The sequence below is a fragment of the Malania oleifera genome, chromosome 3 (genome assembly GCF_029873635.1).
Source record: "Malania oleifera isolate guangnan ecotype guangnan chromosome 3, ASM2987363v1, whole genome shotgun sequence".
Lineage (NCBI taxonomy): Eukaryota > Viridiplantae > Streptophyta > Magnoliopsida > Santalales > Ximeniaceae > Malania > Malania oleifera.
This window is the reverse complement of record NC_080419.1, coordinates 110,392,968-110,412,278: the sequence shown is the minus strand read 5'-3', so window position 1 is coordinate 110,412,278 and position 19,311 is coordinate 110,392,968. Positions and strand designations below refer to the sequence as shown.

General features: G+C 34.9%; 1 protein-coding gene across 5 annotated transcripts in view; it reads left to right on the top strand.

Annotated features, from left to right (window-relative positions):
* The first annotated feature begins 3,393 nt into the window (after window positions 1-3,393).
* Window positions 3,394-19,311, top strand: part of LOC131152273 (valine--tRNA ligase, chloroplastic/mitochondrial 2) — a 122,234-nt gene continuing 106,316 nt past the window's right edge. For 3 of the 5 annotated variants that reach the window (XM_058104054.1, XM_058104052.1, XM_058104053.1), the window contains exons 1-3: window positions 3,394-3,751; window positions 4,694-4,778; window positions 9,976-10,102. In XM_058104054.1, coding sequence (XP_057960037.1) covers window positions 3,610-3,751; window positions 4,694-4,778; window positions 9,976-10,102 — 354 coding nt within the window. In that variant the 5' untranslated portion in view covers window positions 3,394-3,609. Of the gene's footprint in view, window positions 3,752-4,693; window positions 4,779-6,131; window positions 6,218-9,975; window positions 10,103-19,311 lie in introns of those variants that run through there. The other 2 variants (XM_058104051.1, XM_058104055.1) reach the window with 2 other exon arrangements.

The following is a 19,311-nucleotide window of genomic DNA, read 5'->3' as shown; positions in this document are numbered from 1 at the left end:
TGCAGCCTTATGTTGATGCCATTGATTATTTCGACCACGACCTTGCCCACAACCATGCCTGCGGCCTTGTCCTTGACCACAAGATGTATTTATATTTACTTCAGGGAATGGAGTCGAATTAGTTGGACGAGTTTGGTAATTTTTCATTAAAAACTCATAAGAAGACATGATATAAGTTCAAAAAATTTAATAAATTTCCTCTCCCTATATTACTGTTGCAGGAAGCACATTAGTGGGATGGAAAGTAGTAAAACTTTTTTTGAACATGTCTTCATCAGTAATATTTTCACCAAATAATTTTAGCTTCGAACTAATCTTATGCAGAACTGAGTTATATTCGCTGACTGTTTTAAAGTCTTGCAACCTCAGGTGCAACCATTCATATCGAGTTTTTGGTAAAATCACAATTTTTTTGTAGTCAAATATATCCTTTAAATTTTTCTATAGGATAAATGAGTCTTTAATAATGGGGTATTCAGTTTTAATTCTTCATCTAAATAATGACGAAGGAAGATCATAACTTTTGCGCAATTTTACAGGGATGTAGTATTTCCATCTAAAATAGTGTTTCCCAAGTTTATTGCATTTAGATGGATATCAATATCAAGAATCCATGACAAATAATTGTTGTCTTTGATATCAATGGGAACAAATTCAAATTTGCTTAGGTTCGACATCTAAATAAATTAACAACAATAAGACAATTTAAAAAACAAAATGTAAAAACTAAAATAAAAGTAAGATAATAATATAATATTATTTCCACCCTTTCGGGGTACTTAAATATGTTTCTTTAGGAACATTATATTATTTTTCTCAATTTGTACTCTTCAAGAGTATGATTCCAATTTACAACATTGAATTGGGTAATAATTTACTACCTCTATCGAAGATTAAATATACTATCTCATCTGGAGGATAAACGTTTCACTTTTTCAAGAGGTCAAATTTTACATCTCTCTAGGAGGTTAAAAATATACCCTTTTCAGGAGGTAAACATTTACCATCTCTTAAGGAGATTAGATAGATAACCTCTTCAGGAGGTCTATCTCTTCAGGAGATTAAATATATAGATGAAAGATTTAAATATATAGCCTTTTCAGGAGGACTGTCTTACCATCTCTTCTGGATGGTATTCTTTAAACTTTAAAAAACATATTTTCTTCTAGAGAATATTATACTCTTGTGGAGTAAAAGTTACAAGAAATAAATTAAATAGAATTTAAAGAAATATCTCAAATAGTTAGAGTCTCGTGCTGATAACGTGTTATAAAAAGATATAGGAAAATAAATAGAGATGAGACATAAATTTGCGTGGTTCAACTATGCCTATTCCACGGATAGATGGGATAAAAAACTTCACTATCTCGGAAGGAATTACAAGATGATTTGGAACCGACTTTGTACAAAATATCTTTGGCCTTGTACAAGAGATCTATCTTTTCCTTATCTCTCATCTTCTTTCTATATACCCTACTTATTTCAAGTATGCAACTGTGTATACAAGCAAACAATGTGTATATTCCAAATGCGAGGGGGAGGGTACCCTTTTATAGGGCAATATGGATAACAAAGAATTTATTGGGGTGAAAAAACCGAACTGGTGGAAGATGAAGGAGTGGAAGATAAGGCGAGACATACATATTTTTCATAACATAGTTATAATTATTATGAATAGTGGTACCATTCTAAGAAATATTACAAATGAAGATGGTTAATGGTTTTGTTATTATGAGATGACCCAACTATTCTTTTATCCTTTGGAGGATCATTGAGTTTGAGCTATACAACTCGAGTATACTATCTCTCTTTCCATATTCCATTTGAAATTAACATCCAACTTGAAAAGTCATAAAGCTTAACCATTCAAATGCCCCATTAGAGGATGACAATCACAACTATAAATCTCCATAAAGGCAATTGAGGAAAGAAATTTCAAAATCATCATCAACAATCATTTGTCATTTTTTTTGTAAACTTAAATTCAGCTTAGAATAATTTAGTTTAGCATATGGTTGTCGCATATGGATGTCTCGTAGTTTTTACTTGGTGTATGGAAACTTTTCTCTGAAGATACAATTACCAAGTGGGTTATAGTCTTCCCCCACCCCCCACCCCCACATTTGATAAAAGATTAATTACCTTATGAAATGATGTTGATGGTGGTAGATCCCACCAATATGTGCCAAATAGTTTTTTAAACAATTATTCCTAAAGTGGGAAATTGGGGATTTATCATATAGATGCGGAAATGAAATCTTTATATCAAATCCCATCAAAGGTTTAAGAATAGAGATAATAAAATTATTGTACAAGTTGTAGAAACTGTAAAAGGAGGAAGAAAGAGGGAGGTAAAAAGACTTAAATGAGAGAGAGAGATAGGGCACCAAGGCCTCTTCTAGCACTAGGCTATTATATTGACATGTTAAATTTGATCGAGTTCCCTAGCAACTAAAAGTAAACACATACTTATACCTTCCCAAATCAAAATTGAAGTTACAAACTTATTTTAAATTGTGTCTAAAACATAACTATTATAAATTCTATAGTCACATATCATAAATTCAAAATATTAAACGTATAATCATAAATTAGGACCATTTTCTAAGCATTGAAAGTACAATTACAATAGTTTATTTTCATGCCATATCCGATGATTATTTGTCTTGTCACTTGGTGATTGGGCAACCTCAATCACTTGGACGTCTCCTTGTAACTCCTTTGGGTTTGACGTTAAATTGTGTATTTCGCCTAGTGACTAAATGACCTTCCAAACAATAGAAGTAAGTATAATTGAATCACGTAGACTTGGCGATTACCATGTGCCTCACCTATGCTGTTTCCCATTGTAATTCTTAAGGCGACATCACAGCAATTAATTCACTTTACTAGTCAATTGTTTAGGTGATTGTTACCACATCCAAGGAGGGCACAAATATGATACAAATAATCCCTCGAATATTTAAGAGAAGTTTGGATAGTAATTCCCACAATACTAGCCATTAAAATTTACCACTAACCTCACCTCTAATAAATTCTCATGACATCAAAGAGAACTGAACTTTTGTCTTCCCCTTGTTAAGGGTAGAGAGATATCATTAAACTCACACTGTCGTGGTGTAATAGGCTTTTGGCTCTTGATCTCATAGTTTTGAACAGTTGGGTCATTGCATGTTGTAAGATTAGATATTTACTTTATGTAATTATAACATGTTATTGTTATACTCCATGCTTCAACTTCAAGAATGTGATTAGCAAAAGCAAAAAAATAAATGAATTTAGATTAGAAGGAAGTATTGTTGTACATAAAACATACAAGAATTTTCAAATTTCTTTGGTGCTTGTCAAAACTGAAATTACACAAGCTGGGCAGGGTTTTGGGCCGAGCCCAAATAAAATCATGTACTCAAATTTAGGCATCAAATCAAATTAAAAGAAAATGCAAGCTTCTCATCCCTTCCATTTCCGAATTCAGTGGCCACTCCTCTTTCCCTCTACTGCCTCATCATCTCTGCGCATGTCTGGGACGCTAAAACCCTGATTACTCCACCATTGATAAGGGGTTTATCCTCCTGGCTCACTTCTTCATACAAAATCTGCTATCCCACAATGGCGCTTACGCTCTCCAATTCGTCCCTCCTGTCTTCCTCCTCTCTCTACAGGTTCAACCATCTCTTTATCTCTCAACGCCGTCTCAAGCTGAGGGTTTCTCTCTCCCATTCCAGCCGTCCCAGACTAAGATTTTTCGCTGGTAAGTACTATTCGTTTTATAGCTTTTCCTTTTAAATTTAGTTTGGTTATTGAGAAAACGGGGAAAATAAGAAGGAAAATAAACACGCAACCTCTAACTCCTGTTATTTAGTAATTTTTTCAAACACTTGGACAATAAGAAGCTTATTGTTTGTATTATTTTTTTGGATAAGTTGAAAATTGGAAGGTTTTCAAATGAAAATTTTGAAATCTCCTTCCCTTGGCCAGCCATAATGAGCATTAGTTCATTGCACTGAGGATGGTGTTGGTCATTCAATGTGTGTTGCTACTATTTTTAAATTGAAAGTTATGGGGTTGTGCCCGAACATGCATTTTGTATGCCGCTTCCTTGGGTTGTGTACAAGTAGAATTCAGTATACTTGCAATCTTGGAAGATACTCTGAGTTGGTGGCATGGCTTAAAATTTAACATCTTTGAAAAAGGAAAGCAAAGTCAAGGGTCCAGAGATTTCCTCTGGAGAAGCCCTCTGATGCCTGAATCAAGCCAAGAAGGCAGGGAAGGCTGCAAGATTTCAATGGAAAAAAAAAGAAAAGGTTATGAGGTAACTTTATTTGATTGGATTACTTACCTTTTCCTGGATCTGAAAAGGTGGGATATGTACAAGTATGCGTGGAGGGTGATAGTAGTGGGCCAATGACTACCTGTAGTCAGAGGTCAAGGGGACTCCTGATGAAGATTGTGGGGTGGCTATTTGTCATGGGTGCTCATCTTGGGTGTAACCAAGCATGAGGTGTCTCCCATGGGGTAACTTGCCCTTGGCAATGAAGGTTGGTTTTACTGCTTCCCTTACCTAGGGTTATTCCACTCACTGACAAACCGGAGTCTGTCAAATTAGGTTGCTCATTTTCTAAAAACAACTCTTGCAGATGATCCTTCTTGCTATCACTCCATTGATTATTTTTGTTTCTTTATTATGTTTCAGTTGCTACACCAGAGAATCATGTTTTTACCTCACCAGAAATAGCAAAGTCATTCGATTTTACTTCTGAGGAAGGGATATACAATTGGTATTTCATTCTTTGACTTAAATTATTGCTCAATTTTGTTTTTTCATAAAAGTGTTTATTGTTTGATCTATTTTGATTGTTTTAGTTGACCACTGATTCTTGGTTTCTATTTTTATTTGATTGGATTTAAATTAAAATCAGAACATTTGATACTGGTTATGTGGATTTCATCTCCATTAACTATTTTGCAAACTAAGCAACATTTTAACAAACTGTATATTTTGTATATGTCCGAGTAAAGCAACTTCTTCATTTAAAGTGGAGCAGTCAATAATCTATTCTCATCTTGGGCCCTCTCTCTCTCTCTCTCTCTCTCTCTCTCTCTCCCACACACACACACAAAACATATACATATAGGTTGTTGATTTATTTGTTCCTTATTCTCATCTTGATATGTGTCCATGGCAAGAGGATAACTCTGATTTTTTGTCTGAATCTTTTTTGTTGTGCTCATTGAATTCCTTGGCTTCCTTGAATTATCCTTCGGAGAAAGTTATCTAGAAGGCTAAGGTTCTCTCTAAGATTAAGGCATTTGCTTGGACATATGAATACTAATGACTTGTTGAAGATAAGAAGGCCATATAAAGCAATTATTTGAGATATGTGCGTGATATGCTTAGCTCCAACCGAGATGGGTTAGCACTTGTTTCTTAATTGTCTGTTGCTACATAGTTCTAGTGTAATCCGTTTACCTTTTCTGGAGAGTTGGTGTCCCCTCATGTTTTAAGCGACTTTTTAAAGGTGAAGTATTGGGGTTTTGGCAGGAGTTAGGAAGGAAAAGTGCTCTGTCAGTGTGCTTGGTTTGCTATAATACTGGAACTGTTAAGAATCCATTCCTCCTTACTTGTTGTGGGACAGATCTTTTTAAAATTTTGGGTCATTTGGGTGTTTTATTGAATGATTGGCAAACATTGGGGGCTGCTTGTTTCGAGCTCTCCATTTAGTGGAAGGACTTCTTGTTCTTGAGATTTTTTATGCTTTTTCCTTCTCTCTTATTTAATTCCTGTTCTATAAATTTGATATTTTTTGATTATTTTATAAAAAAATCAACATCAATAATTTAATACATGAATCTAAAGCACTGAATTGCGTTATCATTTTTAAAGCCTGCAACTTCCTGGTTGAATAGAGAGACATGGAGGTAAAATCTGTTATTGCTCTCACTGCAAGACAACATGCTTGAGCTATCATGTGCTGATATGGTTTGTTCATTCTTGACCTCTTCCTTGCTGCTGAATTGTTTAATCTTGCTGAAATCTGAATTTTGATTCTGTTTGTATGTTCTAATGGAAGGAATTTTCGAAGATTCAACGAGCATTATTGAAAAATTCATAGGTTGCAATGTGTGAGCTCTTGCAATTGCATCCTGTTCGAATGATGACTGTATGCTTGTTGATAGGTTCAACATCAAAATGATAATAAGATTGCTAATTAAAGAGGTTTGTTCTTTGTTCTTCTATAAGTGTGTTGAGATTTTGATTAAATGAATGACCTAACTTGAAGATAGGTCTCCCCCCCTCTATTTATAATACAAATAAAATACATTCTAATGACAATTATACCCGTACTAACTCTTACTAATTAACATACTAACACACTTAATAATAATACTAAAAGACATGAACAACCTCTAACACTTACCCTCAAGCTGGAGCATAAATATTATAAGCTCCTAGCTTGTTATAAATAAATTTAACACTAGCATTCCCTAAAGCTTTGGTAAACAAATTAGCAAGTTGCATATCATACTTCACGTATGCGGTAGTAAGAAGCTTTTGCACAAGTTTCTCTTGAACAAAATGGCAATCAATTTCAATGTGCTTCGTCTGCTCATGAAAGACTAGGTTGGAAGCAATACGAAGAGCAGCTTGATGGTCACACATCAACTTTAGATGCCGAGAATGTGAAAAACCTAATTCTTCCAACATGTTCTTCAACCATACAAGTTCACATGCAGTGTGAGCCATAGATTTATATTCTGATTTAGCACTTGGCCACCATTGTTTGTAAGATTACTCTTCAAAGAAACCAAATTACCACCAACCAAGATATAGTATCCGGTTGTAGATCTCCGGTTGGAAGGCAGCCTAGTCTGCATCTATATATCCATGGATGTGTGACCCAGGTGATATTGTAAAAGACCTCTCCTAGATGCACCTTTAAGATATCTCAAGATGCAATTTACTGCGTCACGATGACTTGTCCTCGAAGAATCTAGAAATTGACTCACAAAGCCGAGTGATTGTTGGATAATTCAACCTTCCAAAAAGTCTCCGGTATTGTCCAGGATTAGGTAGCAAATCACCCATATCCGACACTGACTTGGTGTTAGGATCCATGAGCGTATCAACTGATTTAGATCCTAACAATCTAGTTTCATCCAATAGATCAATAACATACTTCCTTTGTGACAAAATAGTTTCGATACAAGATCTAGATACTTATATACGCAAGTAGTATTTCAACGGTCCCAAATCTCTGGTTTGAAACTTAGTCTGTAGGAAAAGTTTGAGACTCTGAATACTTTTATCATCATCACCTATAATACATATCATCCACATAAATAACAAGAATGATCCTACCACGATATATCCGACCGAGTGATTGTGGGATAATTCAACTTTCCAAAAAGCCTCCGGTATTGTTCAGGATTAGGTAGCAAATCGCCTATATCCGACACTGACTTGGTGTTAGGATCCATGAGTGTATCAATTGATTTAGGTCCTAACAATCCAGTTTCATCCAATAGATCAAGAACATACTTCCTTTGTGACAAAATAGTTTCGATACGAGATCTAGATACTTCTATACCCAAGAAGTATTTCAACGGTCCCAAATATTTGGTTTGAAACTTAGTCTGTAGAAAGTTTGAGACTTTGAATACCTTTATCATCATAACCTATAATAAATATCATCCACATAAATAACAAAAATGATCCTACCTGATGAAGTATGACGATAAAACACAGACTAATCCACTGCACACGTGGAAGACCAAACTCAAGTACCATAGCACTAAAACGACCAAACCATGCTCTAGGAGACTGTTTTAAACCATATAGTGCCTTCTTGAGCCGACACACTAAGCCTAACTCCCCCTGAGCAACAAACCTAGGTGGTTGCTCCGTATAGACCTTCTCCTCAAGATCACCTTGCAAGAATGCATTCTTCACATCTAACTAATGTAGAGGCCGGTGACAAGTAGTAGCCAAGGAGATGAACAGACATACTGATGTAAGTTTGACAACCAGAGAAAAGTGTCAGAATATCCAAACCATACACCTGAGTATACCCCTTAGCAACAAGATGGGCCTTTAGACAAGCCACAGAATCATCAGGATTGACTTTCATAGTGTATACCCAATGACAACCAACCACAGACTTGTCAAGAGGAGGAGATATCAAGTCCCAAGTGCCATTGTCTATAAAGCATTCATCTCTTCAACCATAGAATTCCTCCTCCTAGAGGGGGCTACGATTTTCGAAACAAGATTTAGGAAGGGTAGTAGATGATAGAACAATAACAAAACAAAAATAGGAGGGTGATAAGAAGCCATAACAAATGTAGTTGGAGATGGGATGCTGAGTACATGTGCGTTTGCCTTTTCGAAACAATGGGAGGATCAACATCATGGGAAATATGATCATCAGACAAGGAAGCCAAAGGCATGGTAGTAGAAGCTAGAGGGGACTCTCTTCCTTGGAGCAGTCATCGTGAATACACTTGCAAATTAGGATGATCAAGACAATGAGAAGTACTCGAACTACATGGAGACTCAGATGGTTGGTTGGGCAAGGACAACAAAGTAGAATCTAGAAGATTTGGTAGGCCGAGGAAGAGACTCATTAAGCTCAGAAGCACTCAGGGATTGGGTGTAGTAAGGTGTAGATTCAAAGAAGGTAACATCGGCAGAAAAAAGAAGCAATGTAGCACAGGACTATAACGACGATAGCCCTTTTGAGCATATGAGCAGCCCAAAAAGACACATTTTATAGCATGATGATCCTATTAATGAACAAAGGATATACACCCGAATTATGTGAGGAGGCTGGGAGAATAAAGGTGAATTAGAAAAGAGAATACAACAGGGAATTTTACAACTAAGAACTGAGGATGACATCCTGTTGATCAGATAGCAAGTAGTAAGTACAACATCACTCCAAAACACGTTAGGTGCATGCATTTGATAAAGTAAGGTGTGAGTGATTTCAAGGTTATGTCTATTTTTCTTCTTTGCAACCCCATTTTGTTGAGAAGTGTAGGCACAAGATGATTGATGGACAATACCAAACTGGGTCATATTAGTAGTGAATTGTAAACTGAAATACTCTTTAGCATTATCACTTCAAAGTATTTGAACTGGCAAACCAAATTGAGTCTTTATTTTAGAACAAAAGGCACAAATACATGAAATAACTTCCAAAACTTTGCAATTGTGTACTGGAGGTTTAGAGAAGCTCCCAATGAATAGTGTTATGTTACACCAGATCCAACTCATTTGTTTTATCACCACCCTCATGGATATAGTGCTTCTTGCAACTCTCTTGTGGAAATGATGATTTAGATGAAGTTGATGGGTGTTCCCTATAGGTTACGTTGGTGCAAAGGAACTCTTTGGGGTTGGTGGAGTCTGGGGACAAGACCATTCCTTCTTTAGGGCTACTAATAGGGACATGCTATCAAAGTAGGGTAAGGAGAATTAAGCCTGGTGCCTAAGGGATCTCATTGTGGAGGGCAACTGTCTGTCATCACCAGATGGCTAAAATCTGGTAGTTTGGGATATTGGATGTTGTGTGGAAATGATTTGTTTAGCTGGAGGGCGAATAATGAGGCACACTTTTTGGCAAGAGGAGTGATGCCTTATTTCATTTAGATGCTGCTTAAGATATAACTTATATTTTCTTTGGAGTATTCTTCTCTGCTTTGCATTTGGTGTATGCTGTCTTTGAAGGATTTGTTGTCCTTAATTTTATATCCTACTTCTATATTAATAAGATTTCCTCTGCTTCTCATTTAGTAAAATAAAAAAAAGAAGAACTCACATTTAAAGGATTTTCAGACTTGTTCCACTGATGAAAGTCACATTCTTATAGCTTCTGTTTTGATTGTATTTTGATTGACGCGGCTTCTTATCAGATCTCCATTCAACTTGTCCTTACTAGTATAACTTATTAAACTGTAATTTTTGGATCTTAGGTGGGAGTCTCATGGGTACTTTAAACCAAACTTTGGCCAGGGAACTGATCCTTTTGTGATTTCGATGCCTCCTCCTAATGTTACTGGTTCACTGCACATGGGACATGCAATGTTCGTGACTCTTGAGGTTAGGAAATTAATTGCTGAATACAACTTCAGTCTATGTTTTATGCTTATATTTTAATTTGCTTGATTTACATCAGTGCATGTTTTAATTTTTGTACGTGGTCCATCTTTATTTGATATGTTTTTTGATAGCAAAAGAAATTTATTAAGAAGGAGAGGAGAAAATTACGATTTAGAAGAGGACAAGAGATCCTCCAAGCAGGAAGAGCCAAAATATCAAAATTAATAAAAAAAAGAAAAAGAAAAAAGAAAGTAAAAGTAAAAACAAAAAAGGAACTACTACCCAATTTAAAAAAAAACTCTGTTTAAGCCCTTCCCTTCATAATTGATGGAACTCTGTAATCTTGCTAGTTCTCGGCTTCTTGCTGCCTTCTAATTTTTTTTCCTTTCTATTAGCACCATCCAATTGAACTTCATTCCCTCTTGGGTCAGCCAACCATAGTTCCACATCATTCAAAATTTTTTGAGCACTAACATCCTGTGCACTAAATTTCCTCCATTGGAGTAGGTAATAACCCATCTCTACAATGATTAGTCACTGCCAAGCTTACACCCAAATCCTGCTCCTAAAAAATAGATACATCCTCCAAACCTTCAAGCGGAGAAGGGGGCACATTAGGAATATCCCCAAAAGTATGGAAAAAAATTGGAAATATAATCCATATTTTTTTGAATCTCATCCAACAAAGGACCACTATAATAAACAAAATCACTCTCATACTCACTGTCCTCCTCGAAGAAATCCCAATTTTTTTCTCCTTCTAAAAATAATTACCTCCTTTATCTAAGCCAGACTTACAACAATTATGAGATTCAAGAACATATAACTTTCCAACATCATACATTTTTAAAAATTTCCACATTGCAACCTTGAGTTCTCACAATTGTTATAAAACAAGTTCTCATACCTTCTCCTTCATTCCTCACCGATCGAGGTTTAAACTCCTTCATTTCCACTGCTTCTTTACATTCTTTTTTATTGTTTCCATCCATAGAAGTACTTACCAGCTTTGAGCACAACCCATTGCCAAAGCTTTCCTTATTCTGGCCTCCATCTGATTGCATCTCTTGCTCTTAAGATTTCTTCACAATTTGTTTATTTCTTGCTCCTAACAATCCAACCTTTTGATTTTGCTATGAAATTTTGGAAAAAGAGTTGCCACAATCGAATAAGAAGTTGCCAAATCATAATTTCTCTTTTTATCCATTTCTATAGCATCCATATTATCAAACGGCCAAACCCCTTTGTCTTATGAGATTCCCCTAAAGCTACATGTTGTCCCCGGGGCTCTGCCTGTTTTGTTAAAAGAGAAAGCTGCCTCTTTAATCTCCCCCCGCTGATTTACTTGGGCCTCTTTAGTAAACAGGCCACAACAATTCACCAAATGGGCCAAGTCTATTGAAATCTTCAAAATATGCCTTGCCCTCTCCCAGCAAGCCACAACACACTTATTGTACTAAAAAAATCCCTTACTCTGAAGCCCACCATTCTTAGGCCCAAGAATTTGATGAGATCCATTACCCAATAAATCTATAGTTTAAGGGTCAGAAGGCGCACTACTCTTTGGCCCAAATGTCACCTTCTTCGTCGATTGTTCACTTGTAGAAAACCCTAGATCTGTATCTCGCCGAACCGCCATATTGCCTTTTCTCCTCAATTGCGCTATGCCACTGCTACTGGACTGCCTTCACGATGGGAGCCTTCTTTATTCCAAAAATTTGTGCACCTCCATCCATGCATTGATGACTCCAAAGGAGATTTTCCCTTAACAACTTCGCTTCCACAAAATCTTTCCCCTTTTTGCCTCTTCTATACATTTCTCCATATCAAATCCTATAGACCTTCACGAAACTTCTCCAGCTACCTCCTTTCAACTCTTTGAGAACAAAAATCGAAAGATTGCTGGACTCCTAACTCAAGAAATCTGCCAAGCTAAGTCAGCTTGATTGCCACTACACAATCAAAGTGCCCAGTTTTTTTTTTCCCTAAATAACTTACTCAACTGAGGCAATGGTCTTAAATTTTCACGAAAATGTTGAAATTTTTGTTAAAATTTTTTATTTCTGTGATTTCGTCACCCTCGAAATCGAAATGGCAGTCAATTTACGTTTTACATAATTTCTTTCGAAATTTCAACAAATCATCTAAAAGTTATTGAAATCTTGAATTTTTAGTGAAACTTGTCAAAATTTTAACTATCGAACGAAATTTCCTTGGAATTCAAATGAGAGATTTAAGAGCGAAGTAGAATTTCTTTCTTAATTTAATTTATTTTTATGTTGAAACAAAATGATTGGGGCTTTGAAATTACAACTACATTTTTATCTAACCATTTATGTCTAAATTATCATTATTTGTCTAATAAATATTATTTAAATGATTTAGGAATTTCATTTAACTCTGCCTGTGATGCACTTAATGTCTTAATTTTTTCACACACAGCCGGTCCCAAGCCCGGTTAAAGGGGGGGAGGGTTGTGTTAGGTAGCTGACAGTCAGCGTAAAATTTGTCAGATCACTATGATATGAATCCTTACCGAATATTTGCTGGGGCGTCCCTTACGAGCGACATGTTGCACTTGAACCACCCGGGTGTAGCAAAAAGTGGGCGAATGTGGGCTAGGTCGTCGCCCCGAAGTGACGCGCTGTGTCGGCGCCTTTGTACGGTGTCAAAAACGCAAGGGATCCTGCATCATTCTGGACGTGGGCAGGTAAAGACGTTAGTTTAGGAAACTAGGATTAGATTAACAACTTGAAATATAGGGATCGGTAAAAAGCATGGAAATTGTGGTTACAATGATCAGAAGAAGAATTAATATATTTTGCTTTCAAGAAACTAAGTGGGTGGGGGAGAAAGATAGAGAAGTTGATAAATCAGGATTTAAACTTTGGTACGCTGGAAAAGAGAAACATAAGAATGGAGTAGACATTATTATAGATAAAAACTTAAAAGATAGCATTGTGGATGTAATTAGAATAGGGGATAGAATTATAAAAATCAAGATGGTATTAGGACAAGAAATAAGAAATGTCATTAGTGCTTATGCTCCTCAAGTCGGCTGAGCAGAAAATATTAAGAGACAATTTTGGGAAGATATGGATAGTATTATACAAGGCATACCAGGGCTTGAGAAAATATTTATAGGAGGAGATATGAATGGACACGTTGGAAAAGATAATAAAATTATGAGAGGATGCATAGAGGGTATGGATATGGAGACAGAAATGAGCCTGGGGAGATGATCTTAGACTTCGCTATGTCATATGATTTTAGTATAATGAATACTTGCTTTAAGAAGAGAGAAGAACACTTAATAACCTTTAAAAGTGGACGAAATAGAAGTCAAATAGATTTTTTTTTTAACTAGGAGGGTAGATCGTGTATCATGCAAGGATTGTAAAGTTATTCTAGGTGAAATCCTAACCACACAACATAGAGTCTTAGTGTTAGATATATGTCTTAAAAAATGGAAGAAAAAGGATAAAATAAACCAGTGTAAGAGAACTAGATGGTGGAACCTAAAAGGAGAAAATATAATAAAATTTAAAGATAAAATGATCAAAGATGGGGATTGGACTATAGAGGATGGGATAGATACAAATACTCTTTGGAGTAGATCAGCTAGCTTTATTAAAAAGATAGTAAAAGAGATTTTAGGTGAATCAAGGGGAAGATTCTCGAATAGCAAAGAAAGTTGGTGGCGGGATAAAGATGTATAAAAAACCATAAAGACAAAAAGAATTTGGTATAAAATGTGGCAAAAATGTGAAAATAGGGGTAACTTTGAAAAGTATAAGGAGGCAAGAAAAGATGCAAAAAAGGCCGTTAGTGAAGTTAAATATAAATCATTTAATAGTTTGTATGATAGATTAGGTACAAAAGAAGGGGATAGAGATATTTAAACTTGCTAAAGTTAGAGAAAGGAAGAGTAAGGACTTAGGAAATGTAAAATGTATAAAAAGTGAGGATGATATTGTATTGGTTAAGGACGAAGACATTAAAGAAAAATGACGAAGTTACTTTAGTAATTTTAATGAAAACCAAGTAGAAGGCTTAAACTTAGAATTGTCAAATGAAGAAAAGACTAAAAATATGAGATTTATTTGTAAAATTAAAGTTAACGAAGTTAAGTTTGCACTAAAAAAGATGAAAAAGGGGAAAGCTATGGGACCGGATAACATCCCAATTGAAGTTTGGAAATGCTTAGGTGATAACGGAATTATATGGTTTAACTAATTTATTTAATACAATTATAAAAACTAAGAAAATGCCAGATGAATGGAGGAAAAACACTTTAATACCTATATACAAAAATAAATGTGATGTTCAAAATTGTAATAACTATCGGGGAATTAAACTTATGAGTCATATGATGAAACTATAGGAGAGGGTAGTTGAACAAAGATTAAGGCTAGAAACGAAGGTATCAGAAAATCAATTTGGTTTTATGCCTGGGAGATCTACCATAGAAGCTATTTATCTTTTAAGAAGATTAATGGAAAAGTTTAGGGAAAAGAAGAGGGACTTGCATATGATATTTATTGACCTTGAAAAAGCATATGATAGGATACTTAGAAAAGTGCTATGGTAGGTTTTGGAAAAAAAAAAGTGTATGTAGTAGGCATGGTTTGAAATCGCGGTCGCGGGTAAAGTCGCGAAACGGTCGCAGGTGTCGCGGGTCGTGGGAGACGCGGGTGTTATGTAACGGGAAGCGGGCGTAACAGTCGTGAATTTTTTTCACGCATGCACAACCATGCCAAAATCGAAAAATAAGCATGAAATCCATTAATACATGATTTTTAATGAATTTTGAAGACTTTCATTCAACCTACAAATGCTTTTTAATAAGCATTATGATTTTTATATTAATTTTAGTGCGCTGTTTACAAAAAAAAGCATATTTTTTTATAGTTTACATTACTTTAATGAGTAAAAAGATGTAGAAATGTAAGAATCAATTAATTAAAGTCATAAAGTTACTAAAAATGAATCAATAGACTCATTACTCAATATACAAATTACACATACATGAATTCAAAAAGTGATTAATATCAAATATCAATAAATAGTTGAAAATACATTTATACAATATTACAAATTTATAACATAATACATGTCACCACCAAAAAGAATGACGTGGAGGGTCTTCACAATTTGTATCTGTATCTTGAGATTGGGATGGGAAATTATCTCCCCATCCTTGTGGAAATACATAGTTGAATAAACCCAAGTTTGTGTCATTTCGTTGTTGCTCTTGAAAATGTACTAGTGATGAAAATCCTCCTGAATAATGTTCATAAGTTGGGGCGGGGGCTGGCTCTGGGTAGTGTGTAGAAGAAGACTCACTAGATCTTGAGATTCCTAATCCACTAGGATAAAAATGTGAGTCACGAGATGCATAATGTGGATATGTTGGATGAGATCCATATGATTGTGATGATGAACCATCTAAACCAAAGTCGCCAAAACTACGAACCACACCATATGAATCTTTAGTAGAATCACTAGGGTCACCACGAGCACTCATTCTCCTGGGTTGTGAAGATTAGTTCCCTGGAAGAATACCCAAGTCATAATTTTCAGGTATGTCATGTAGTCCATAAGGATCAGAAGGATGTATATCCCTTGCAAATGATGTCCCTATGTCATATCCATAATTATATTTTACACCGCCGCCTCCACCACCACCACTGCCACCCCCCCAATCCCAGCTCCAACACCACTATTATCATCATCATCATTTGGTGTGCTCAAACCAAGATTGTCATCACTTTGTGTACGTTCAGGGCTTGAACTTGAATCATCATGCGCATTTATTGGTGGTTGATCACCTCCTTCTGTAGTACCACAAACTTTTTCATTTAACCAATTTGAATTGTCCTAACCGTCAAGTAGTGGTGTCTCTCTCTCCTCTAACCATTGACTTAAAGGATCATTTTCTTCGAAAATGTAGTCCAAATTGATAGGATTGAAACCCTCTTCAATTTCTCGTTGGCTTCTTCTCATTGTACGTCTTAACTTTAACCTCATGTTGTAATGTACGAAAACAAGTTTTTGTAATCTCATGTACTTTAATCTATTTCTTGTTTTTGTATGGATGAGGCTAAAGGTGCTTCAATTACGCTCACAGTTCGACGTTGATCTGGTCTGGCTAAGAACTCTGATTGCTATTCTTTGGAACTTAGGAGCACACAAGCCATAATAAATCCACCATTCAGCTGCATGAATAATTAAAAAGAGTTTTATGTTAATATAGCGTATATTTCAAAAGTCAAATTTGAACATAAAGAGAGAAAATAGAGTCATTCTCCATTATTTAACTATATAGCCATATTTACCAGGATTTGTTTGTTTCACTGCCCTTTGAGCCAACGGGGTTCCAAAAGTCTCCTACCTATCTCGATATAGCAACAACTAAAAAAGGATGATTGTGAAATATAATTAATTAATTAGATGTATTAATAATTATTCTTGAAAGTATTACAGAATACTAGAACAATTCATTATTCAATTTAATGGAACCAATACTTACTTGATTAATAGCCCGAATTTGAGTATCTATATCGGGTACCAACTTGGTTATCACTTTTTTAACTCCATCCATGACTTCTCTAACAACTTCAGGAGAGGGTGGGGCACCATAAAGAAATTGTGGGTTCAAAAAATACCCTACAATTAAATTTAGAAACATATTAATCAATAGTTTTCTAATGCAACTATGCATAATTTAAAAGTTAAAATAATAAGAAATTGTATTTGATTTACACTTACCAGCAGTGTGCAAATCTTAGTGCAACTGAAAACTCTACCGGTTATCAATAATTTTCCAATAGTCTTTGTAAAACCGGCAATCTTTTTGAATGGCCAACTTCGCCCTATCAATTGCATCGTATATGAAGCCCATGGTTGGTTTTTCATCACCATCAACCAATTTAAGAACTTTCATTAAGGGTTCTTGCACTTTAATTATATCAGAGGCCTTTTGCCAAAACTCTTTGCCTAAGATAATTTTCTTTGAATCAAATGTTGGGCCTGATTTTGCCATCCCAAACCTTGAGTTTTTCCAAGCATCAGATGTAAACATTTCCCTTAGTGCTTGTTTATGCCTGACAATAGTCTCCAAAGTAATGAAATTTGTGGCAAATCGAGTGATGGCAGGGCGAAGTAACTCTCTATTATTTGTGAATTTCTTCATGAAATTCACTGTCCATGTGTGGGTTATAAATAAACGAGGTTATTGTTCTTGCATCTTCTAAGACCTTCTTCACGTTACTTTTCTTACCAATATCTTCAAGAATAAGGTCTATGCAATGAGCTGCACATGCTGTCTAATAGAGATTGAGCCTGCATTAATAATTTTCCTCCTGCCTTCATTGCAGCTTCATTATCAGTCACTACTTGGACAACATTCTCCTCTCCAATTTTTTCAACCATCTCGTCCATTAATCTGAAAAGAAATTATAGATTCAATAATTACTACTATTTAATTAAAAACATGCATGTTCATAATACTATTTGCATATACAATTAAAATTAGAAAATTACATGAAATTATATTCAGCTGTTCTGCTTGGTACATCAGAGGCATCAACTGATTTATGAAATACGGTGCCTCTATCACAATAAACTAAAAAGTTTATAATGTGTTTTCTAGTTGGTTCTGACCAACCATCACACATAAGGGTTACACCTCTCTCCTTCCAAATTCCAGCAAAAGAAGTTATATAATTTTTCATTTCTTGAGCCAAATAAATTTCAGATATCTTATAGGGTGATGGACCCTTCACCCCCTTTCCAATCTCTGCAGCAATATCAAGCATAGGCTGCATAAATGGAGAGTCAGCTACATTCGCTGGAATCCGATTATAAATTAGGAATTTTCCAACTGCTTTTCCTAATTTACTTTTTAAACCTTTCAGTAACTTTGTGTTGATTTTTGGTTGTTTCGCACTCTTACTTCTTTCTAAAATAGGATCCATTGCCTTTAGTCTAACTTCAGGGGCATCGGGATTGATCCATTGTCGTCCACTACCTCCAGCTTCTTGACCACTATAAGATCGAGCTCATGCTCTATTGAAACCACTGGTAGCACCACTGCCAGAGCCACCTCCCTCTTCATAAATATTACCCCCTCTAGATGTTCTTGCTCGAAATCTTTGTCTCTCTTCCCATTGTTGCTGTGATCGTATGTTTTCTTGTCGAGTAAATCTCATAATTTCTTCTTCCAAGTCTTCTTCATCGCTCAAATTCTCAAAATCTCCTCTAATTTGGGCTTCTGCTTCTTTTTGCCTTTTTTGTTTATCTCTTTTCTTCTCAGCATACTGTTGTAGATGTTTCATCCTTTGTTCTCTGACTTGTGTGGTCACATTTGAGCATCCAGCTACATGACCTTTTTTATGTGCCAAGTGTTGTTTCAAGCATGTAATGTCCCCTTTAATTATCTTCCCACATAATTTACATATAATAACATGTCTATTACCGTCCACCGCAGTACCAAAATGCCATCCAATATCCTCACTAGGTAAGTTCTCATTTCCTTTATCACGTGACATATTGATAGACTTAATTTGATGATCTCTACACAAAACATAGAGAAAATTCAAAGTTACAACCTTTCTAAAAAAAATGACAGGAATAATATTATAATTAGTAATTTAGTAAATATTAAATAATAAGTACTAAATAGTCCTTCTAATTTTAAATACTTATTACGTAAAAATAAAATATAATATTTGATTAAAAATAATAATTAATGTTTAATTTATTTTGATATTTAAATAAGCAAAATTATAAAATATTAAATATTTTATTACAAAAAAATATATTCCTTTATCTTTAAAAAGATATTTTCATTATTTTTTATAACTTGATTTTATTTTTATTTATAACTATAAGAAATTAACATTGTAATTTTAAAGGTGGAAAAAACTTGCTCTACTTTTATATACATCACAGCATCACTAATAGAGATCCATACAGTACAAATTGACTATTTAATTTTTTAAGCATTTTCTCAGTTTATGGATTAAAATAAAATTTTTCTACAAATTCCAGTAGTAAACTAGTAATTAGTAAAAATCTGAATTATTAATATATTAACTATTAGGTTAAAATATTTTTTTATTAAGTTATCAATTTTTACTTTATTTGATAACTAAAAATAAAAAATAGATCATGTAACGATTTATTTTACCTAATTTTAAATTTAA